The 24,610-nt window shown below is 59.1% G+C and overlaps 1 protein-coding gene across 3 annotated transcripts in view; it reads left to right on the top strand.

Moving 5' to 3' along the window:
* The window catches only part of LOC125330980 (acid-sensing ion channel 2), a 392,135-nt gene that overhangs the window by 300,148 nt on the left and 67,377 nt on the right, over positions 1-24,610 (top strand). The window contains exon 1 of one of the 3 annotated variants that reach the window (XM_048314778.1): positions 19,708-20,262. The exons of the other annotated variants lie outside the window; for them this stretch is intronic. Coding sequence (XP_048170735.1) covers positions 19,723-20,262 — 540 coding nt within the window. The 5' untranslated portion in view covers positions 19,708-19,722. Of the gene's footprint in view, positions 1-19,707; positions 20,263-24,610 lie in introns of those variants that run through there. 3 annotated transcript variants of the gene reach the window in all.

The following is a 24,610-nucleotide window of genomic DNA, read 5'->3' as shown; positions in this document are numbered from 1 at the left end:
CACGGGGAGCCACCGCCTCTGCTGACACCCCCAGGAAAGGGCCCTGGCTCCGGGAAGGGTCTGAGATCTGGATTCTGGGGGAAAAGCCTCAGATTGGCACCGTTTTGGTGAAATCCTTTCCCGAGGGAACGCTCAGCCAAAGGTGAGACACAAAAGGGGCGACAACCCAGCCTGAACCTCAGAGCTCTGGCAAAAGGGGTTCCAGAAATCCTTCTCCCGGAATATTGGCAAGAACAGTGGACCAGGAATGGAAAAGCTTCCCAGGGAGGCTTGGGGAGCATTCCCTGCCCTGGGAATCCATTGGAGGGTGGGGTTTTCTCCCGCCGACACCTCAGGACCAGCTGCTCTTCCGACTCCATCCCGGAACCATGGAATGGGTCAGGCTGGAAAGGGCCTTAAGGATCACCCAGTGCCATCCGTGGGCACGGGCACCTCCCGCTGCTCCAGCCTGGCCTTGGGCACTGCCAGGGATCCAGGGGCAGCCCCAGCTGCTCTGGGAATCCCATCCCAGCCCCTCCCCACCCTCCCAGGGAGGAATTCCCAATTCCCAATATCCCATCCAGCCCTGCCCTCTGGCACTGGGATCCATTCCCTCCATCCCTTGCCAAAAGCCCCTCTGCAGAGACTTTCTGTGGCTGTTTCTGGGACAGCAGCACTGAACACAAAACCTGTGATTAAAAGCAAAACAAGCCTGGTGTTGAAGGAGTCTGGAGCCCCTGGTAATTAATTTAAGATTAATGGGAACAACTGAGTTAAAACTCGGTGACGATAATTAGCAAGCGAATTACAACAAAGGAGAAGGCAACAACCAAAAGTAATTACAGTGTGCAGCCTCTGAATCCTGCTCCGCCTGGAAATCCCCCGAGGGCAGCGGGAGAGCGGCACTGCCTGGAGCTGGGGGGAGCAGCACAGCCACAACGGCCTGGAGTGCCCTGGGAGCCTGCTGAGATCCTGCTGGGATCCTGCTGGGATCCTGCTGGGATCCTGGGAGCTCTGCTGGGACCCTGCTGGGATCCTGCTGGGATCCTGGGAGCCTGCTGGGATCCTGCTGGGATCCTGCTGGGATCCTGCTGGGATCCTGGGAGCTCTGCTGGGATCCTGCTGGGATCCTGCTGGGATCCTGCTGGGATCCTGGGAGCTCTGCTGGGACCCTGCTGGGATCCTGCTGGGATCCTGGGACCTCTGCTGGGATCCTGCTGGGATCCTGCTGGGATCCTGCTGGGATCCTGGGAGCTCTGCTGGGACCCTGCTGGGATCCTGCTGGGATCCTGGGAGCTCTGCTGGGATCCTGCTGGGAGCCTGCTGGGATCCTGGGAGCTCAGCTGGGACCCTGCTGGGATCCTGGGAGCTCAGCTGGGATCCTGCTGGGATCCTGGGAGCTCTGCTGGGATCCTGCTGGGATCCTGCTGGGAGCCTGCTGGGAGCCTGCTGGGATCCTGGGAGCTCTGCTGGGATCCTGCTGGGATCCTGCTGGGATCCTGGGATCTCTGCTGGGATCCTGCTGGGATCCTGCTGGGAGCCTGCTGGGATCCTGCTGGGATCCTGGGAGCCTGCTGGGATCCTGCTGGGATCCTGCTGGGATCCTGCTGGGACCCTGCTGGGATCCTGCTGGGAGCCTGCTGGGATCCTGGGACCCTGCTGGGACCCTGCTGGGATCCTGCTGGGATCCTGGGATCTCTGCTGGGATCCTGCTGGGATCCTGCTGGGAGCCTGCTGGGATCCTGCTGGGATCCTGGGAGCCTGCTGGGATCCTGCTGGGATCCTGCTGGGATCCTGCTGGGAGCCTGCTGGGATCCTGCTGGGAGCCTGCTGGGATCCTGCTGGGATCCTGGGACCCTGCTGGGACCCTGCTGGGATCCTGCTGCTGCTCCCCAACACAAACCTGGGCAGGGCTCCTGTGCAGAGCTAAAGAAAACCCAGGGAATTCCCTGGAAGCTGCCAAGGGAATGCTCTGGGCACAGGGAAGAGGAGGTTGGCTTTGGGTGTCCATCCCTCACTTGCACCCCTCAGCCCTCGGCAGTTCTGGTGGGGTTTGCTGGGGTTTCAGGGATCTCAGGAGCCCCGCGGTGCCGGCTGGGCACAGCCACAGCTCAGGGAAGGGGAGGATTCGCTGCCTGGGCTCTGCTCTTCCTCAGGGTTGCTTCTCAGGCCTTGGGTGTTTGGTCGAGGGAAAAGCCCAGACAGTTCTTGTGGAAATCAGGAATTCCCGTTGCTGTCCTAAGGAATTTCTGCTTTTTAATGCCCCAAACTGTGCCAGGGAGTTTCTCTCTGGCTGATTTCAGCATCCCTTTTCTCCCGAGTTTTTCCTACAGCTCTCGCAGGGGTTGTGTCCAGCATTTCACACCCGTGAGGAAATTGCCCGTGACGAGGTGAACAGGAGCACCCTGGGACAGTGGGAGGTGGCCCTGCCATGGCGGGGGTGGCCCTGGATGGGCTCTGAGGTCCCTTCCCACTCACACCATTCCATGATTCCCCGATTCTCTCATCTCCCATTATCCACTACAAAGAATCCTGGAATATCCTGGGCTGGAAGGGACCCCAGGATCAGCCAGTCCCAGCCTGGCCCTGCACAGACACCCCAACAACCCCACCCTGGGCATCCCTGGCAGCGCTGTCCCAGCGCTCCTGCAGCTCTGGCAGCCTCGGGGCTGGGACCATTCCCTGGGGAGCCTGGGCAGTGCCCAGCACCCTCTGGGGGAGGAACCTTTCCTGATCTCCATCCCAAACCCCCCTGGAACAGCTCCAGCCACTCCTTGCTCCAAGCCCCATCCAGCCGGAGTTTTTCCTCCCTGTGAGGGGTATTTTCCATCTGTTTTGCATCCCAGCATCCCAAATTCCTGATTCATCCCTTCAGAGCACTCGAGGAGCAGAGAACAGCCAGAGCTGCCCCAGGAGTGGCCTCATCCCAGGGGTTAATCCAGAAATGCATCCGGAGCGTCTGATCCAGGATCCAACGGCATCCAAGTGGAAATGCTGGGAGTGGGGAAGGCAGAGAACAGAAATCCTCGCTCACTGCTCTCGCCACCAAGGAATTCCACTGGGAATACAAGTGGCAAACTTGCCTGGAGTCACATTCCTGGGATTAGCATGAGAGAGAGAGGAAATGAAGGGGCTGTGCCGAGTTTTCCCTGCTCCAGAGCCTTGGGAGGTGCAGGTGGAGCCTCCAGGTCTCCATCTCCCACAGGCTTTGCCACCCAAAGGTTGGGGGGTTTCTCCCACATCCCTGCTGCCCCTCCCTCCCAGGCCCTTGCCAGCTGCTGTCCTTGGAATCTTGGAAACGTGGAATGGTTTGGGTGGGAAGGGACCTCAGAGCCCCTCCGGTGCCAGCCCTGCCATGGCAGGGACACCTCCCACTGCCCCAGGCTGCTCCCAGCCCCAGTGTCCAGCCTGGCCTGGGCACTGCCAGGGATCCAGGGGCAGCCCCAGCTGCTCTGGGAAGCTGTTTCAAGGTTGCCAAAAGATGCCCTTGAGCTTGGGAAAAGGATTTGGGATCAGTCACTGTGGATCAGGACGGTGCTGAGTGCCTGGGAAGGGAGGAACTGCCCGGGAAGTGCCTGACAGGGACGGTCCCAGCAGCTCCTGTGGGATCTGGGGTGTCAGGAGCCGATTCCTCCTCTCCGGGGGGATCCCTGAGCTCCAGCTCAGGTCCCTGTTCCTGCTGTGTCCCCTTGGGATCAGTGCCGAGGGGTGGGCCCCGGAGTGGTGGATGGAGAGTTGGGAGGAGCCCCCACACCCAGGCCCTGCCCGCTGAGCTGTCCCCCTGAAATGTCACTGTCACCCCCCAGCCCCAGCTGGGAGCATCAGCAAATCCCAGTCCCAGCCCTGCACTGCTGGAGCAGGATTTGGGATGGCTCCGTGAACTCCCTGCTGGATTTTAGCTCGGCAGGCCCAGCCCAGGGGCTTTGTGTTTTTTTGTTTTTTTTTTTTTTTTTTAATTTTTTTTTTACCTGATTTACCTGATAATGTCAGGTTTTGGTCAATCCAGGCAGAATTAAACTTACCCCACCCCATCCCGGAGCCCCCATCCCATCCCATGGATCCCATCCCATGGATCCCATCCCATGGATCACATCCCATCCCCATCCCATCCCCATCCCATGGATCCCATCCCATGGATCCCATCCCATCCCCATCCCATCCCCATCCCATGGATCCCATCCCATGGATCCCATCCCATCCCCATCCCATCCCCATCCCATGGATCCCATCCCATGGATCCCATCCCATCCCCATCCCATCCCCATCCCATGGATCCCATCCCATGGATCCCATCCCATCCCCATCCCCACCCCATCCCATGGATCCCATCCCATGGATCCCATCCCATCCCATCCCATCCATCCCATGGATCCCATCCCATGGATCCCATCCCATGGATCCTACCCCATCCCACCCCATCCCATCCATTCCATCCCATCCCATCCCATCCCATCCCATCCAATCCCGTCCCACCCCATGGATCCCATCCCATCCCTGAGCCCTTCTCCTGGGGCTGGCTGGGATGAGGCGCTGGGAGCCCCAGGAGTGCCAGGTGGCACCTCCAGCTGTGCCTGCCCTCACTGCACACCCGCACCCCATTTCTGCTCCTCAGCCCAAATCCTGAGGGAGGGACCCCCCAGGCCGGGCCACTGGAAAAGCCCTCCTGGAACACAGAATTTCCACAGTAGAAGTGAGCTTTGGCAATGGAATTCCAGCCCCTGCCAACGGAGGATGTTTGGATTCAGCTTTCCCACTAAAAATGTCATTTATCCGCCTGGAGTGGCTCGGGGGGAAGGGCCGGACTGACAGCTCCCCTCCCCAGCAGCTGCTGCAGGGAGAGCAGAGGCAGCTCTGCAGCTCGCAGGTGGTTCAGAGCCCCATTCCCCACTTCCAGAGCACAAAGTTCCAGCTGAAGGACGGAATTTTATCAGTTTTATTTCATTTAAATGAACTCGGTGACTGCTCAGGAAGGAAAAAAAGGAAAATTTCAAAATGGAAACCAAACAGAGCAATATTATCAAAATGTGGGGGTGGGGTTGGTGGGAGCTGGGCTCAGCTGCCTCCTGAGTTGGGTTTTGGGCTCAGTTTCATCTAAAATAGCTCAGCTTGGATGAACTTCAGCAAATAGCAGCAGCCTGGGGATGCCACAGGTCAAAATTCAGGTGAAAAACTCCCCCTGGCCCAGAGCTTCAGCTGTGCCTGAGCTCCCCTGGCCCTCCCTGTCCTGCCAGGGGTGTCCCAGGGCCACCTGCCCACACCCCGACTCCCAAATCCCTCCTTTGGCTCGGGAGATTTATGTTTATTAAGAACAATTATTAATTCTTATATGATTTCATTCTGTTCCAAGGACTGACCCTCAGGAGTTTGCTGCTGCCAGGGGCCTGTGCTGGATCCCTGCCCTCCCCTGTCCAGAGAAAAACCAGGAGGCAGCTGAAGTTTCCAAGGAGTTTAAGGTTTTGGAGGAATTTAAACCTTAAAGCGAGTCCTGAGCTGTTGTTGCTCTCTCTCGCAGCTCCCAGTGAATTACCCAGTAACTCCTCAGGGCACTTCCTCCCACTCCAGCTCCCATCCCCATTCCTGCACCCCAAGGTGCTGCCCCGGAGTTTTCCCGGTGCCGGCCACCCCCGGCGAGCCCAGAGCCCTCTGTGCTGGCGTTTGGGAGCAGTTCCTGCTCTGTGAACAACCCCTGCTCAGCCCGGCCCGGCCTCCTTGTGCAGCCCAGGAGCAGAGAATGGGGAGGAAATCCTGATTTTAATGAGGCCCAGAAACGCTGAATTGGAGCACTGAGCACTGAATTAAACCCATCTGGGTGCAGCGCAGGGGCTGCAGCTGCTCTGCCGCTGCCTTTTCTCCGCGAAGTTTCGCTGTGCCCGCACGGCCTGGCTGCAGCCCCTCGCCCTCTGCCCTGGAGCCCAGAACATCCTCGGGTGACTGGGGCTGGAAAGAACCGGAGCTGCCCTAAAAGCCCAGCTCATGCTGGTAAAAGATGGGTTTGGAGAGAAACTCCTCTGTGGGAGCCTCCCCACTGCTCCGTTTTGACCCAAACTGGTTTTGGTGGCTGGGCCAGGCCAGCTCTGGGCACACCAAGGCCGGGCAGCTCTGTGTGTTGATGGCCACGGCTGCTTTTCCTGCCTGAGGGCCTTTCCCAGAGCCAAGGAAACTTCATCCCTGCAGGAATTGCCAGGTGCTAACCCAGGGAGCAGCTGGAGCTGTTCCAGGGGGTTTGGGATGGAGATCAGGGAAAGGTTCCTCCCCCAGAGGGTGCTGGGCACTGCCCAGGCTCCCCAGGGAATGGTCCCAGCCCCGAGGCTGCCAGAGCTGCAGGAGCGCTGGGACAGCGCTGCCAGGGATGCCCAGGGTGGGGTTGTTGGGGTGTCTGGGCAGGGCCAGGCTGGGACTGGCTGATCCTGGGAGTCCTTTTCCACTCAGGATATTCCAGGATTCCATGACCCCCAGCCGGACCCCGCCTGCCCCGTGGGCTGAGATGCTCTGCCTCCCCCCCAGCTCCTGCTCTCTGCTGGGCCCTGGAGAAGCTGGTCCCAAACAAATCTGGGAACACAGGTGGCACCTGAGAGCCCAGTGAGCCCAGTCCGGGCTCTGCCTGTCCCACAGCCTGGGGGACACAGCCCCTTGTGCCACCCCTGCCCAGGTCCTGGTTCGTGGTGACTTCTCCAGGGAGCCCAAACCGCTCTGGGGTTCCAATTCCTCCAGCCAGGGAGAGGCTGCTCAGCTCCCCCTTCCCTTTCCTTCCCTTTCCTTCCCTTTCCTTCCCTTTCCTTCCCTTCCCTTCCCTTCCCTTCCCTTCCCTTCCCTTCCCTTCCCTTCCCTTCCCTTCCCTTCCCTTCCCTTCCCTTCCCTTCCCTTCCCGTCCCTTCCCGCAAGGAAAGGCTGAGAGAGTTGGGATTGTTCTGCCTGGAGAAGAGACCGGGGGTGATCTCATTGTGACCTTCCAGGACCTGACGAGAACCTACAGGAAAGATGGGAGAGGGACTGGGGACAAGGCATGGAGGGACAGGACACAAGGAATGGCTTCCCAGTGCCAGAGGGCAGGGCTGGGTGGGATATTGGGAAGGAATTCCTGGCTGGGAGGGTGGGAAGGGGCTGGGCTGGAATTCCCAGAGCAGCTGGGGCTGCCCCTGGATCCCTGGCAGGACATTGGGGCTGGGAGCAGCCTGGGACAGTGGGAGGTGTCCCTGCCAGGGCAGGGGTGGGATGAGAGAGGTTTTAAACATCCCTTCCAACCCAGCCCGTTCTGGGAGTCTGGGATGAGGAGGAAGGTGAAAAATGCTCACCCCGCGAGCAGGGAAACGCTGCTGCCTCTGGGAGTGACCCCAAAGCCTCGGGTGCTCCCTGCTCCTGCACCCCTGACCCCGGGCACTGCTGGGGGTGGCTCTTAATTTAGCCCTAATTTCAACCTCCAAGGCTCAGCCCCTTTTCCAGGGAGCTCCGGCTGCTCCAGGCAGGGAGGGAATCCCACAGAGCCTTTCCGAGGGCTCCAATCCCTGCCCCCCCTCCCTACCGACCCCAGGGCCAAAGCAGCTCCGGCTCTGCCGGTGTCACCCTGTCCGGGAGGGGCTTTATCAGCCCGGAGCGCTCAGCAATCGCTCCCAGATGGTGAAATATTCCGGAATTTGATCTTGCCCCTGGATGTCCCCGTGCCAGAGCAGCCCCTTCTCCCTCGGTGCGCTGGGAACTCCTGATGCAGCCCCGCTCCTCGGCAGGGATGCCCCGGGAAGCGGCCTGAACGCGGATGGAGCAGGCTCGGGTAGGAGCCGTGCCTGGGGACGCTCGCAGCTCTTTGTTCAGGATGTTTGAGCTGCAGGGAACGGCGGCTCATGGTTATTTCTGAGCCGTGTCACACCTGCCGCGGGTGCTGAGGGGCTCTATCCAAACACGGGGGGCGTCGGGCAAAGCAGAGCGGCTGGAAGCGACGGGAATCTGGGATTTCGATCCTTCAAAGCAGCTCTCGAAAGCATCCGAGGGCATCCCCCAGCTCTAACCGGCTGTGTGAGGAGCGGCTCGGGGGGAGATTCCCCGATCCCGGGAGCCTCCCAAGGGCTGAGCCCAAATTCCAGCCCCTCCTCCCCCAGAGCTCTTGGGTCTGCTCTGTGGATGGGCTGGAAAAGCCCCGGGATTCCCCCAAATGCTCCGTGCGGGTAAGGCAAGGTGGAATTAGGAATTCCCCTCCTGGGGAATCGAGAGATCAGTGATGGGGAGCCCGGCCCATGCAGGGCCCTCAGCAATCCCTGCAGAGCCGGGGCCAGGCATCCCGAGAATCTGGGAATCCTGGAATGGTTTGGGCAGGAAGGGACCTTAAAGCTCATCCCATCCCAGCCCTGCCCTGGCAGGGACACCTCCCACTGCCCCAGGCTGCTCCCAGCCCCAATGTCCAGCCTGGCCTGGGCACTGCCAGGGATCCAGGGGCAGCCCCAGCTGCTCTGGGAATTCCATCCCAGCCTCTCCCCACCCTCTGAGCCAGGAATTCCTTCCCAGATCCCAACAGCTGCAGCCTGTGGCACACAAACACACAGCGGGATCGCTCCCAGGTGTCCCCAAGGCCCGGAGCAGCGCAGGGCCCTTCCCCAGGTGACCCAAACCCACTCCAGCTGGGAGCGGGTGAGGCAGGAGCTGCATTCCCAGCACGGGAAGTGATTCCAGCCCCAGAGCTGCACAAGCCCTCGTTGAGAACAATTCCAGCTGTCCCAGGAAAAGCTTCCCATGCCCCGTTCCCCTCAGCTTGGCTCCAAGAGCAGCATCTGGAATTCTTCCTCCCATGTCCCAGGTCAGCATCAGGTGTTCCCAGTTATCCCCCAGGAGCACCACGTGACTGCGTACGGAAAAGCAGAGGGAAATAAATGGGAATTCCCGATTATTTGTGCTGGGCAATGACCCTGGGAACAGCTCCGGGGGGGGAGCGGTGCACAAGGGGATGGGAATGAGGACAGGAACCCCATTGTCATGGAAAACACCCCAGCGAGGAAGGGATTGAGGGATTTTTCGTGTCCCTGTGGAAATGTCTCATCCCAGTCCCTTCCCCTCCATCCCAGAGCTGTGACAAACCCACGGTGTCCCCACTTCCAGGGATAAATGGGAAGGCGGGAGATGCTGCATGGAAACCGAGGGGGAGCCACAGGGAAAATAAACGCTCCTGCTTCGTGTGGGAGGATTGAGGGGGAGCTTTGGGGCTGATCCCTGACCTGGCAGATTCCCAGCTCTGATTCCCGCTTATCTGGAGTCTCCTGACTCCCATCAGCTCCTGGCACTGGGGAATTGATGGTGGCAAAGGGAAGAAGGAAGATGGGAACATGTTCATTCCCAGATTTTACAGCTGGCACCTGGGCACGGGAACAAATCCTTCCTTGTTCCCAAAATTAAGGACTAAATTTAAAAAAAAAATGGAGAAGTTGCTAAAATCCTCAAATTCCTGCAGGAGGGAGCTGCCCAAGAGGACGGAGCAGGGATCAGGAAGGGTTTGATGGGAGCGTTTCCAGTCAAGCTTTCCCAATTCTCCAGGGAGCTTTTACATCTCCAGGGAAATTGTTTTAAAATATCAACTCCAGAGAGGAAATAGCCCTGGGAAGGGAAAAAACTCGGAGAAAATCGTGGAGAATCATCCAGCCCATTACCCACGGCTCAGGGAGGCTCCATGTGCTCATCCAGCCACATCCAAGGCTGCAAAAGGAGGAGAGAGGGGAATTCTGAATAGAAATGTATCCGGTATTTTGGGGGAGATACAGAGAGGAAAAAAAAAAGACCAGGAATGTCGTCCTTGTGCCTTTTACACCCGGAGCAAACCCCTTTTCCTCAGAGGGGGAAGAGAATGGATTCAAACATTCCCAGAAACACTGGGGATATTCCTTCAGGGAATGTCTCTTCAGGAAAATAAATCCTGACAAGATCCTCGCGCCAAGGCAGAGCCGGTCCTGGAAGGGGGAACCTTTTCCTGCTGCGGTTTCATCCCTCCAGGGCTTTTCCATCCAGGAGCTCCCTTCCTTTTGCCTTCCCATGGGATTCCATGAAAGAAAAAAGCAGGGATTTTGAATAATAAAACAATTCCTTGTCAGCCACCGGAGGAGCCAGAGGCTGGAGAACACAGGGAGGCATTAAAGGAGAGGGTAAAAAAAGGCGGATTTGGATGGGATATTGGGAAGGAATTCTCTCCTGGGAGAGTGGGAAGGGTTATCCCATGGCTGCCCCTGGATCCCTGGCAGTGCCCAGGCCAGGCTGGACATTGGGGCTGGGAGCACCCAGGACAGTGGGAGGTGTCCCTGCCAGGGCAGGGGTGGGGCTGGAGGGGCATTGAGGTCCCTTCCCACCCAAACCATTCCATGATTCCATGAAAAAGTCCTGAAGGCTGGAATGGGAGAGGGAACAGCTTCCAGGGGCTGGATCCTGGCAGGAGAGAGGCCAGGACTGACCTGAGCCAGTCCTGGATCTTGTCTCAGCCTGGGCCTGGAATCCTGCTGCTGTATCCAGGGAAACTGAGGCACTCTGAGGGCTCCTTTCCCATCTTTTCCCAATGTCCTGTCCCTGTGTCCCAGGGACAGAATCCAGGGACTGAGCAGAGCCCTGGGAGCCCAGGGGGCTGGGGGTGATCCTGGATGAGCTGGGAATGGGAATCTCCTGCTGCTCCTCCCGGTGCCAACCAGGATCACCGGGGCTGGAAAAGACCTCCAAGGTCACCGAGTCCAGCCTTGGACCAACTCCCAGCATTCCCACTAAAAACTCACCCCTGGTTTTAACCTTGGCCCCCAGCTCTGGATCCATGGGATGGGAGCCAGGAATCCCCAAAGCTCCTCAGGTGCCAGAGGCACCTGGAGGGGTCACAGGTCATGGAATCACTCAGGCTGGAAAAGCCCTTGGAGTCCGCTCCAGGTGCAATCCCGATCCGTGCTGATGCTGATTTTCAAGGAACAGCCCGTACAAGGAATTCTGGCTGGATACAAACCTGGACAATCCCTGGCTGTGCCAGCTCAGCCCCTTCTCCCCTCCCTGCACAGCTCCAGTGGCATTCCAAGGCTATTGAGAGCCAAATCCTGCTTCTCATCCCTGAAAATCAGCCTGAAACTGCCCTGAAATCCAAGAAAACCCCGAATTCCCTCCTCTGGCAGCAGGAGCAGAATCCAGCCCAAAACATTCCAAGTTTCCCGGTGTTGTTTGCGGGTTTTTATAAAAATCAATGTCGTTGACAATTACATAACTGCGAAAAAGCAGCTGAAAAACTTCGGGATGGAGCTTCTATTTTATCCAACCTTTTCTCCATTAATCTTCCCACACAACTGCTGTCACCGTCAGGCTGCCAAAGGAAAATTCTCTGGATCCCTTCAGTTTGGCAGCTCCGCAGGTGGCACTTACCTGCCTCTGCTTCCAGCCTGCCCCACTTCCCCGGATCCCCACGGATACTCCCTGTGCCAAAATAACGGGGATGTCAGTGGGACAGAGCTTCCGCACCCACCCTGGGGCCTCCAGTCCTGGAAATCCACAGGAAGGAGGTGAAAATTCCCAAATTCTCCTGCAGCACCGCTGGTGCACGGAGAGGTCGCAGTCACCTGGGATTTCCACGCTGGGAATTGCCTGAATGAAGCCGTGCTGGAATCGCTGGAATGGCTGGCAGCATTCCCACGGAATCTGCGAGGAACTGGAGCAGCTTTGGGGCTGTCAGATTTGATCCTTTGAAGGGATTTTTGACAGGAATTGAAGCTTTTTTTGATGCAGAGGGGGAGGCTTTGCCGCGTGCAGAAAGGGGCTGCTTCCCTCGGGAAGGAGCACGGAATTCTCCTGGATTTCTGCAAAGTCTGGGAGTCTCCCAAGCCTTCCCAGGGAGCAGGGTCAGGTCAGAGCTGTTTGTGCTTCCAGGCCCATCCCTCAGGTGCTCCGGGGGTTTTTACAATAATTGCATTTATTGATTCCTCCAAGGTGACCCCGGCGCTCGGCCGGAGCCTCCGGAGCGGGAGCAGGGATGAGCCGGAACGGGAACGTGGCACAGGGACCATCCCAAACCTCTCCTGTCCCCAAAGCCCCCAGCTCTGGTGACCTTCCTGCTGTCACCTCTGGAATCATCCCCACCCCCTGCTCTTCCATCCCTGGCAGTGTCCCAGGCCAAGGACGGGGCTTGGAGCAGCCTGGGACAGTGGGAGGTGCAGCTGGAACAGGGATGGGGTTCAAGGTCCCTCCCAGCCCAAACCATTCCATGATTCCCCACTCGGAGCCAATTACTCCAACCCCGAAATGGGAATTCTTGCAGCAGCAAATTTCCCTGCAGTTCCTGTGCCCCAAATCCCAGGAACAAATGGATTTGGGAATGGGGAGGTTTCAGTGCCAGCTCCAGGGGCTGATCCAGGGACCACTCCAGGGCTGTTCAATCCCAAAAATTCCAGCCCAAACCTCCATGGGGAGACTCCAGAGTGGCCCAGGGAGTTCCGTATTTGTTTTCCAGCCGATTCAGGGAATAAAGGAACCTCCAGACATGGTCCTGGCGCTGTGGGATCGGAGGCTGATGTGGAGGTGACCCCTTTTATCCTTCAGGATTCAAAACCTCATTTCCCCACGTCCCTCCTGCTGCCATAAAAACAGGGATGTGGCAGCCCCTTGGACTTGAAACATCGCCAGGTCTGAGGAGAAAAGGCTTTTTCCCTTTTCCCACCTGGCTGCCAGGAGAGCCTTCAAAGTCCTTGGAAAGACAAGGAATAAATCTTAACTCAAGGAATTGCTTCCCGAACTTGGTTTGGAAGCCAAACTCCCTGGGAGAGAAGAGTTTTCCATCCTCTCCAGCATCCAAACACGGAGCAGTTTTCCTCTGGATTTGCGAGGTCCAGTGAATTTAACGGGAGGGAAAAGGGCTCAGGAAGGGGGGAATTAGCAGGGAGTTGTCTCTCCAGGCACAGGGGGGACATGGAGTGTCCAGCAGGACCCTCCCAGCTGTCCCAGGGTGACCCACAGGCTCCTGTCCCCTGGGAAGCTCCAGGCTCTGCTTTTCCAGGTGCTGTTCCTCTTGGGAACAGGAGCTTTGGGGTCAGGGCAGGTGCAGAGGAGCCTCCAGCCCACTCCAGGCTTCTTCCCATGGGGTTTCCAGAATGATCCCCCAAGACAGGGAGGCTGGGAGCTCCCTCCCGCATCCCCACGGGCACATCCCACTGCCAGATCCAGAGGTGATGCCTAATCCTAAATAAGGGTGTAGGTCCTGAATAATCCCAAAGGAAGCTGTAGGAGATGCCCAATCCTAAAGGAAGGTGATGCCCAATCCCACATGGATCAGCTCCCATCCACATCTCGGGACCAAAGCCCTGAACGAGCCAGGTCTGAAGAGCAAAATGAGCTCAGGAGGATTTTCCTGCCCGAGATTCCCTCTGAGTGAAGGCAGGACATCTCCGGGGTGCCGCACACGGAGCAGGGAGAGCCTCGGAGCGGGACTGAAATCCCAAGGGAAGCAGGAGCAGCCAAACCACGGCTCCCCCGGGCAGCAGCTCCCAGCCAATTCCAGCCCTTCAGGAACTGGGAAAAAAGGAAAAGGAAAATGAACAGGAGCAGAGAAGCCCTAAAGCCCTGAAGTTCAGAGGTTCAGGGAGAAAATTGGGATGATCTGCGTGTCTGAGAGCCAGAAAATGGATGATATTCAATATTCAATAGTCGATATTTGATATTTAATATTTAATATTTGTTATTCAACATTCAATATTCAACATTCAATATTCGATATTCAATATTCAATATTCGATATTCGATATTCAATATTTGATATTCAATATTCAATATTCAACATTCAATATTCAATTTTCAACATTCAATATCCAATATCCGATATCTAACATTCAATATCCAATATCCAATATCCAATATTCCAATCTTCTTCATCCTCCTGAGGATGGAATCATTCCCCAGCCCCTGGATGTGTCCCATGGATTCCCTGTCCCTGCACATTCAGGGCTCCTTTCAAAGCTGCTCTTTCCCCTTTTTCCTGCTGTGCTTCCCCAGGGGCTGCCTGGATCCAGGGTAATTCCAGCAGGGAATGGGAGCAGTGCCCCAAAGCTCAGGAACCGTCTGTGTCCCTTCATTGTCACACGGGCTGGAGGGACAGGACACAGGGAATGGATCCCAGTGCCAGAGGGCAGGGCTGGATGGGATATTGGGAACTGGGAATTGCTGGCTGGGAGGGTGGGGAGGGGCTGGGCTGGAATTCCCAGAGCAGCTGGGGCTGCCCCTGGATCCCTGGCAGTGCCCAGGCCAGGCTGGACATTGGGGTTGGAGCAGCCTGGGGCAGTGGGAGGTGTCCCTGCCAGGGCAGGGCTGGCACTGGGTGGGTTTAAGGTCCCTTCCCACCCAAACCATTCCATGACTTTTTTATAACCCCTGGACAAAGCTTTGGGGCCCCCCAGGGATGGAGGGGACGCTCCTGGCCAGCCCTGGGGCCTCCAAAATCCACGGAGAGCACTGGAGCGGGAGCTGGGCTGTGCCCAGTTCCTGGGAATTGGCAGGCCCAGGATGCCCATTCCTGAGGGCATCGAAGGAATTCGATACGAGGAGGCCACGAGAACTTTGCTGTTTAATTTGCTCCAAAGAATTCCTGTTCAAATCCATCCTTCCCAAATCCAGAGGTTTTTCATTTGTTTCATTCCCTCCCCTCTTTTCTTCGGCAGGGAAATGGAAAACAGGGGGGAAAGGAGATAATTGGGAGGATGCCAGCTGGGAGATTAAAATAGATCCAAATCCTTCCTCCTCCCTACCTGCAGAAGGAAAAGAAGCAGATATTTAAATATCCGTCTCTATAAACACATTTATTCGTGGATTAGCATTTTATTCCTTTAAGGAAGGCTGGGAATAATGGCTCTGCCAGGAAATACCAATTAAAGCAGACCTCGCTAATTAAGGGCCACGTGACAGCCCTGCCATGTGTGGCACGAACAGAGCCTTACATCCACAGCTGATCCCGAAAATCCGCCCCTGGATCAGCCACGTGTCCCCTCCAAAAACCGGGATGAAGGAGGATTAAATCCTTTGGGATGTGCAGGGATCCCCCACGGGCAGGGTCCCCAGCCCAGCCAGGATCTGGCTCCTCCTGAAATCTTCCCAAATAATCCCTCTGTGCAACCCTGGAAAATCCCACCTCATTTCCCGGTGCAATTCCCAAAGGAGCAGCAGCACCTCGGCTCCCTTGGGTGTCTGTTTGATCTCTCCAGGGCTTTTTCCTTTAAACACACACAAGGCCCTGGAAATGAGATATCCAACGTTTCCCTATTTTTTTGTTTTGGAGCAGGGTTATGAAATCCAAACGTTTTTACTCCTCTGGTGCTGCCGGGCAGAAGCGGCAGATCCAGGAATCCTGGCATTATTTATGTGCTCCCAATGTGTTTGGTGTGGATGGAATATTTCACCTCCTGCATTCAAAACAAACGGCCCCAAACCACTGCAGCCCCCGAAATCCCCTCAGGTCCTTGGGAGGAATTCCCAGCGGGAAGCCCAAGCATTTATTTCGTTTATTTGCATGGGAAATAAAACGACCCCAAGGAAAACAACCTCAACCCCTTGGGATGTTTCGGGGGTTCCCCAAAGCTCTGCGGCCCCGGGCTCGCTCTGGGTGGGGTTGTCACATCCTCTGGGATCTGAGGCACAGGGCTGGAATTAGGGCTGGAATTAGGGCCGAGTGGTGGCTTCCATGGAAACCCCAATTTCCAGGCGTTCCGTGGCTTTCTGGCTCCAGCAGGAATTGTTCCTGCAGGGCTTGGGCAGAGCAGGGAATTTTTCCAGAATGTTTGGGGGGTGCAGAACACGTTCTTGGCTCATTTCACCCTGACCCCAGGGGCTGTGGGGTCACACCCATCCCCGGGGGCTGTGGGGTCACACCCGTCCCTGGGGGCTGTGGGGTCACACCAATCCCCAGGAGCTGTGGGGTCACACCCATCCCCGGGGGCTGTGGGGTCACACCCGTCCCTGGGGGCTGTGGGGTCACACCATCCCCGGGGGCTGTGGGGTCACACCCATCCCAGGGGCTGTGGGGTCACACCCATCCCAGGGGCTGTGGGGTCACACCATCCCTGGGGGCTGTGGGGTCACACCCGTCCCCGGGGGCTGTGGGGTCACACCAATCCCCAGGAGCTGTGGGGTCACACCCGTCCCTGGGGGCTGTGGGGTCACACCCGTCCCTGAGGGCTGTGGGGTCACACCCGTCCCCAGGAGCTGTGGGGTCACACCCATCCCAGGGGCTGTGGGGTCACACCCGTCCCTGAGGGCTGTGGGGTCACACCCGTCCCCAGGAGCTGTGGGGTCACACCCGTCCCTGGGGGCTCCCTGCGTCCCCAAGCTCGGCCCAGCCCCGGCAGGGCCCTGCAGGATGGGTGCACCCAGCTGTGCCCAGCTGTGCCCAGCGGTGCCAGGCTCCTGCCTTGGGCACTGCTGGGCATCCAGGGCAGCCCCAGCCGCTCTGGGAATTCCATCCCAGCCCCTCCCCACCCTCCCAGCCAGGAATTCTTTCCCAAAGTCCAAGCCCCATCCTGCCCCATTTGATGCCATCCCTGTGATTGCTCCCCCTGCTTTAGGTCCCCAAAAGCTCAGCAGAGCAGGTGATGTCCCAGAGCTGCTCCATGTCCGGGGCCAATCCCAGGGGCACCAAACAGGGATAAATCTGCTGCCCACTCACCCGGCAGGAATTGCTCGGGACAGCAATGGGATAAATCCCATAAATCCCCCGGGATGCTCCGATGGACATGGGGGGAGTGTGGCCAGGGAAGGGGGGTTCCAGTCACCCTGTGAGAGTCTGGAAGAGGAGTTTGGGGTTGGATCCTCCCTCCTTTTGCTCCCTTCCAGGATGAAATAATAATGATGATGATGATAATAATAATAATAATAATAATAATAATAATAATAGTATCCAGCAGAACAAAGTTTCATGATTCCCTTCCAGGGGGTTTCAAGCTTTTCTTTATCCTTTTTGTCTTCACCTGAGTCGATGTTTGAGGTGGAAATGAAGTTTCAAAAGAAGCCAAAGCTTTTGGTTGGAACAACTTCTGAATCTTCGTCTTCCTGTCCCCTCTTGGGGCACACAGGGGAGGTCTTGGAGGCAGTGCCGGAATTCCCCCACAATGATTCCCTGAAGTTGTCAAGGATTCCAAACTACGGAACCCCAAATCCATTCTCCACCAGAAGCAGGAGACTCACCCAGCCCAAGGGATAATGTTCAAGCAACTTGTTGGTTAATTAGCAATATTTATTGATCAGCTCTATTATTTCTTATTGGGCTTAATTAGGCCCAATGAGCTTTTGAGCTGCTCTGGCTGCATGAGGAATTACCCAGGGCTCGGCTGCAGGGAAGGAGGGAATGAGCAGCTCTCCCAAACAACTGAAAACACGGAGAGAACTTCCAAAGGCTGGGGAGGTGTCCCACGGGTGATACCTTGGAATGTCACGGTCAGGTCTGGTTTGGCTTTGGAATGTTTTCTTGGGGAATCTTTGGGATTGCAGTTCCAGTGGCCTCGGCTGTCCCACTGCCTCTGCCATCAGCTGAAGTTCTTCCCTGTAAGAGATCGGGAGATCTGAGCGGATCTCTTGGAGTGGATTTAAGGAAAAAGCCGCTGCCCGTGCAAACCGGCTGCTCGTTCCTTCCCAGGCCCCTTCTGCCAGGCTGGCCCTGCCCGAAAAGCAGAGTGAAAAACCTTTGGGAGAAGGGGAAGAGGAGAAACCGAGGAAGAGGCCACAGTGCAGGGCTGGGCTGGGCTCTGGCAGCCGGGCACCGCCAGGGAGCCTGGCCCGGCTGTGCCAGGGTTGGGACGCGCTTGGACAGGGAGGAATTCGGGATGTTTATGGTCGGGCACCTTTTATTTCCTTGGGTTTGTGGCAATAAATCATGGATAAAAGAGCCCCAGCCCGCCTGGTGGGGAAGCACTTGGGATGCTGATTATCCTGAGAGGGAGCCAAGGGGAAAAACTCCCACTGCCTTCAACAGGCGGCGGGGAGAAACGAGCCGGGATCCGCTGGAAAACGGCAGGAGAGGCTCCCTGGAGCTGCCGGAGATCCCGCTGCGATGGATACGGAACCGCTGGCCTTTTCCCACTCGGTTAGGAAAGGTCACGGCCCATGCTGGGGGTTGGGAAGGATTTGCTGCTTCTGAGCAGCGCTAAAAATCGGGAAAATGCTCCCGAGCACGGACACGAGCTCTGGAAAAACCACCCGAGTTATCTGAGGGCACCGAGCGGAGCCCACCCAGTGTTTGTGCTGCTGCCGCCGCCCCGGGCCTGCAGGGCACAGGCTCAGCCCCTCGATCCCATTCCCCCCGGGTTTCCAGGATTCTGGGCCGGCTGCCCCCCGAGCCGCGGCTGCTGCACGTTCGCGGCTTTGCCACGATAAAAAAGCAACTCTCGGGGAGAGGCTGGAGAGAACCAGGCTGTAACGACTCCATCTATTGGGTAAAAATATACGGCTCCAAATGCACAGGGAAAATTAATTCCGAGGGAAAAAAAAAATATCAGAGGGGATTCGGAGCAGTTACCGGCACTTACAGCTTAATTGGACACAATTAGGGGGATGTTTCTCGGTACTGTTTGAAAGCAAAATGAAGGTAACGGCAGCCGCTTCCAGAGATCCGAGCTCAGCAATCCCGAGGATGCCAATCCGCACCCCGAGTTACTCCCGTCGCGCAGGGTGCTGGGGGAAAGGGGCTTTTTCGGTGTCCGACGCGGGGCAGGAGGAGCCCCCGAACCCAAAGGGCTCTGCAGGCTCGGGGTGAGGGGCACAGGGGCAGCGAGGGGCGGGGGCGATGCTGCCATGAGCGCGGTTCTCCCTTTCCCACTCGTTCCCTGGGAGCGGGGAGCAGCTTCGGCACGGAGAGCAGAAAGCCCCGAGCCCCCTCCAAAGCCGTTCCCCCCTCCCCGGAAGGCAGCGGCCGCACGGAGCCCGCTGCAAGCCTCGCCCGCCTTTCCCCAGGCTTTGCTTGGTATTATGTTCTCCCCCGGGGCTGCTGAAAAGCAGAAAAACAAACTCCTGCCGGAGGAGGGAGGAGGCAGCGGGGGGAGCCGGGGCCGGCGGCAGCCGGGGGATAACGGGGGGGCGGAGGAGGAGGAGGAGGAGGAGGAGGAGGAGGAGGGGGCTACTCCGGGGAGGCAGCGGCGCGATCGGCGCCGAGCATCGCTCCCTCCGCCTCCCGAGCGCCGAGCGGCCGGGACTGGCACCTCGGGAAGCTTCGCCCCGCTCTTCCTCCTCCTCAGCCTCCTCCTCCTGCTGCTGCTGCTGCTGCCGCCGCCGCCGCTCGCTGCCCGCGGCCAGGGCGCGCCCGGCGGAGCGCTCGGCGATGGCAGCGCGGGGCGGGCGCGGCGCGGGGCGGGCGGGCGCGGGCCGGGGGTAGCGCGGGGGTCCCGCAGCGCTCTCCCCGCCGGGGGTCCCGGGGGCCTCGGGGTCGGAGCCGGGCAAGGTCGCGGCGGGGCTCGTTCGGGGCCGGTGTCGGGCGGGGCGCGGTACCGCGGGATGTGAGCGGCGCGGCCGGGCAGGGACAGGGGCAGGGGCAGGGACAGGGACAGGGACAGGGGCGGGCGGTGCGGGCGGCGCCGGTGGCCCCGGTGGCCCCGGGCCCGGCATGCCGCGCTGCCGGAACTGCCGCCCGCCGCGCAGCTCGGGGCCGCGGGCCGCCCGCGGGCGCTGCCCCCGCCGCTCGGGGCCGCAGCCGGCGGGGGGCCCGGGGATGGCGCGGCGCTGCTCGCCCTGAGCCCGGCCCGCAGGAGGACGAGCGGCGGCGGGAGGAGCGGGAGGAGGAGGGGAGCGCCCATGGCGCGGGGGCGCCGGGCGCCGGCGCTGCGCACTCGGCTGCACGGGCTGCGCCTCATGTGCTCGGCGCGGGCGGCGCCGGCGCGCCGGGCGCTCTGGGTGCTCGCCTTCTGCACGGCGCTGGGGCTGCTGCTGGCCTGGTCCTCCGACCGCCTGCTGCACTGGCTCGCCTTCCCCTCGCACACCCGCGTGCGCACCGAGTGGAGCCGCCAGCTGCCCTTCCCCGCCGTCACGCTGTGCAACAACAACCCGCTGCGCTTCCCTCGCCTCTCCAAGGGCGACCTGTACTACGCGGGGCACTGGCTGGGGCTGCTGCTGCCCAACCGCACCGCGCGGCCGCTGCTCACCGAGCTGCTGCGCGCCGACGAGGCGCGGCTGCGCTGGTTCGCCAAACTGGCCGATTTCCGCCTCTTTCTGCCGCCCCGCCACTACGAGGGCATCAGCGCCGACTTCATGGACCGCCTGGGCCACCAGCTGGAGGACATGCTGCTGTCCTGCAAGTACCGCGGCGAGCTCTGCGGCCCGCACAACTTCTCCGCGGTGAGTGCGCACCGGGAGCCCCGGCTGCTCTCGGCTCCTGCCCGCGGTTGCCCGGGTCGTGTCGGTTCTGGTCCGTGTCCCCGGGTCGTGTCGGTTCTGATCCGTATCCCCGGCTCCTCTCGGTCCGAGGGACCCCCGGGTCGTGTTGGTCCCGGTCCATATCCCCGGTTCGTATCCCCGGTTCGTCTCGGTCCGGGGACCCCCGGCTGATTTCGGTCCAGGTGACCTCCGTGTTCGTGTAGTTCTGGTCCGTGTCCCCGTCTCCTCTCGGTCCGAGGGACCCTCGGTTCTTGTCGGTTCTGGTCCGTGTACCTGGTTCGTGTCGGTCCAAGGGACCTCCGGGTCCTGTCGATCCGGGAACCCCCGGCTCGTATCGGTCCCGGTCCGTGTCCCCCTCCCCGCTCCGGTCCCGGCCCCGCCGCCGCTCGCTGCGCGTTTTCCCACGGTGCCCGGAGCGCTCCGGGGTCGCGGCGGTCCGGAGGGTCCGGCGGGTCCCGGTGAGTCCGGCGGGTCCGCATGGCCGGCAGGGCCCCTCCGGCCCGGGAGCCCCTCGGGAGCCCCCCGCGAGTCGCTGCCCACGGAGCGCTTTCCCTCTCGCCGGTTTCTCCGCCGGCCCGCATCGATGCTCTCTGGTCTAGGGGTGACTCTCTCTGGCATGTGAGAGGCTGGCTGCTGCCTTGGGCTTTAATTAGAAATAATTAAATTAATGTTGCACCATCCCCGCCGCTTCTGTCCCACGTTCCCTTTTGCTCCCCGCGTAGTCGCACCCGCATTTTTCCCCTGTCCAAGCCGAGCTGCCCCAGGTGCGCTGTGGCTGCAGCGCGGGTCCGACCCAGCCCTGCCCATCCCGCTGGGCTTTGCCGTGTCCGGGCCCCCCGCGCTCCGTCCGGACTCCTTGGGCTCCCTGAGCATTCCCGGGAGCCCCTGGAGCTGCTGCTGTGGGGCTGTGCCGCCTGGGGTGCTTTGGGATGTGGAGCTTTGCTGATCGGAGCTGATCCGGGAGGTGTTTGAGCCCCGATGAACCAGCGGGGTTTAGGATCAGCCCAGAACTCAGGGCAGAGCTTTACAAACCACTGGGAGTGGGATCCCTGCTAGGGATATCCCGGTGGGACTGCTGGGATGTGCTGGGAGGAGACTGAGTGAGAGCTGGAACCAGAGGCACGGGAAGGACCCGGCGGTGCTGCCCTGGGAGCAGCGGGATGTTGCTGGTGCTGGAATATTCTGCTGCTCTGATCCTGCAGATACCGGGAGGGGCGGCTGTGATTGAACACCCTGTGAGGAGCGGGGCCGGGGTCTGTGGGGAGCGATCAAACTCTGTGTGGGAGCTGCGAGCGCCGGAGAGGAGCTGAATTCCCGGCTCTGCCTGAGATGCAGCCTGGAAATCAGCCGGAATTGTCCCTTTGGACCTGTCACGTCAGCTGCTAAACCGTGCAGGGGAGGAGGGAGGGACTCCCTGCGGGATGGAGGGAGCTGCCCGGGCTGTGCAGGCGGCAGCTGCTGCTGCAAACAGGAGCAGGAGTGGCACAGCTGGAGGGAAAATCCTAAATAAAATGGGATATTGAGACAGGCCCCTTCCAGCAGGACAATCCGCTGCCGCGGCATGAGGAAATTCGGGAACCACAGCAGGAACAGGCAGTGCGCGGTGGGGAAAAGCTGCCTCCCCCTGCCAGACGCCAGGTCAGGATCTGGTGGCGTTTGGCTGGGGCCGGGAGGGGCTGAGTGCAGCCTTCACTGAACTCCTGCTTCTTCCGAGGTGCGGCAAACCCGGCACAGGTTCCCATTGTCCCGGGAAAAAGAAATCCCGGAGCGCTGCTCTGGCTGCCCTGGGAGGGCTGCAGGACTTGCTCGGGGACGGAATTGGGCATTCCCGGCGCTGCAGCTGCTGCTGGTGCCAGCACGGGGGCTGAGAGCGGGGTCTCCTCCAGCCATCCCGGAAAGGTCCCAGAAGCTGCTTCCCGAGGCTGCGAGGGAGGGAGGGAATCGGGGGCTGTGATCCCTGAGATTCTCCCCTGGAGCTCACAGCACTGAGGGAATTGTTCAGCTGAGGAAATAGGGAAAATATCCTTCCCATGCCAAAGGTTCCGTGCCCCGGAGGGGCTGGAGGGAGAGGGGAATCCCTGTGCCAGGAACCAGCTGGATCTGCTCTCCCTGCCCCGGCTCTGCCCGCAGCAGGTGCGGGGCCTTGGTGCCACCTCCCCGTGTCCCAGCACGTCCCTCCTGTCTGAAGGAACAGGGGAGTGACCTCTGCGCTGTCCTTGAGGGGAGGCTGAGGAGCTTTTCCACCTGTGAGTCCCTGGTGAAGGAGGTGTTCCTTGGGGAGTTCTGGGAACAACTTCCCGGCGGTCTGGAGTGTCAGAGAGCTCAGGACCGGGGCACTTTCCGCCCTGGATGGGTGTTCAGGATGGAGGTGCCACGGCCAGGAGCTGGGGTTGCCTGCGGGGGCTGAGCCCGGGGCAGCCCCTGCGGTCTGGGGCACTTGGAGCTTCTGCTTCTCCTCTGGATGGGGAGGGAAAACCCCAGGGAGAGGCAGGAAAACCGTGTGGATTGAGCTGGGCACGGACATGAGGCAGGACAGGATGTGTGAGAAGATGAATGCAAATGGAATAAACGGGGGTGTAAAGAGAATTGTGCAGGTTTTACAGCTGCTCAGGAGCTCCAAGAGCCTTTCCTGTGCCAGAGCAGCGGGGGGAGGTGAGGTCAGAGCCCCGAAAGCCCAAACCGGAGGTGGTTTGGAGCAAACGAGTCCTGGCTGAGATGTGGAGCAGAGCAAAGGAGCTGGGGGGGAGCTGCTCTCCTGTGACTCCTTCCAGCTTCGTCCTGCAGCTCCCACAGGACATTCCCACCCCTTCCAGCCCCTCTCCCACAGGACATTCCTGCCCCTTCCAGCCCCTCAGACCACAGGGGGAGTTAGGTTTTGTGGGTAGCATGGAAAAGCAAAGGGACACTGGAGAATGAGCCCAACAATCCCAACGTGTGTGGGAAGCGTTGCTTTTATTCCCTAATAAATGGAAATCTGGGATTGCACTGACCTGTGGAGCTCGGGGCTGCCGGGCTGGGATGATCCAGTTGGATTTATCCCATTTTGGAGGGCTCAGGTCTGGATTATTTCCCAGCCTGCTCCAGGAGGGGTTTATTGTCCCTGTCCATGTTTTCCAGAAGGATGAGGATTTGTTGATGGATCAGATGGAGTCTCCTGCCCTCAGTCAATGTGTGACTTTACTTATTTTAGGCTGGACCTAAAACTGGGCTGTCGGGATGGTTATCCAAGAATCCTGGAGTGCTTTGGGTTGGGAGGAACCTTAAAGCCCAGTTCCATGGGCAGGGACACCTCTCACTATCCCAGGGGGCTCCAAGCCCCTCCAGCCTGGCCTTGGACACTTCCAGGGGCAAAACCATCCAGAAATGCTCGGAGCTGGATAAATCCAACCTTCGCCAATGCCCACGTGCTGATTCCAAGGGAAGGACCCATCCAACAGCTCCTGTCTTTCAAAACTTCTCCTAAATTCCAAATCCAGCTGCCAGAACTGGGCAGTTCCGTGATTCAGGATCGGCTTTCCCTGGAATGGCCCCGTCCAGGAGGAGCTGAGGCTCAGGATTAAGTGGATGTTGCTCTGCTCTGCGGTCCCTGGATTTGGGGTTGATTGATTCCTCCGAGCCCTTTGTCACTGGAATGTTTCTCTCGGTTGCTGTGCTCATTGATTTCCTCCTTCCTATGATTTTTCATCCTGAGAAATTCGTGAACGGATCCAACACCTTGGGGGCTGCTCGTGGGGTGGGGTTTAGGGTTAATGATCTCCTCATTTAATAATTCCCCAATCAAATCACCACCTGTGGCTCTGCCTGGGGCAGAGGGGATGCCGGGGCTGTGCTGGGAGGGGTGGCAGGGTTTGGTCCCCATCCTTGGGGAAATCCTTGGATTTCTGGGGTGTCCCGAAGGCTCTGCAGCCAATGCTCGCCCATGCTTTGATTTGCTCCGTTATTTTTGGTTAAACTGTTTTATTTATCCCCAGAGCAGGGACTTTATGGGGTGGCAGCTGCGCAGAGACCTCAATGCTGCTTTTAAAAACACTCCTGAATATTTGCCTGAAAGTCTGAGGAATATTCCTAAAATAGCCCTCAGGTGGGGGCTGTGATGGTGCTGCTTCCTCAGCAGAGAATCCCCCGTGGCCGGGGTGAAGCTGAGCCTTATCCCACTGAATTAATGGGATATTTCAGCCGTGGGTTTGGTGCGAGGGCAGACAGGAATTCTGTGTCAGCAGCTTGGAAAACCCAAAGCTTGGAATAGCTGCCAGCACCTTAATTAGCACCACCACAATTAACTGCACAGGAATTTCGGGATGTGGGGTTG

This window comes from Corvus hawaiiensis, chromosome 1 (genome assembly GCF_020740725.1).
Source record: "Corvus hawaiiensis isolate bCorHaw1 chromosome 1, bCorHaw1.pri.cur, whole genome shotgun sequence".
Classification (NCBI taxonomy): domain Eukaryota; kingdom Metazoa; phylum Chordata; class Aves; order Passeriformes; family Corvidae; genus Corvus; species Corvus hawaiiensis.
Note: the sequence above shows the minus strand (reverse complement) of the source record. Positions and strands in the feature narration are given on the sequence as shown.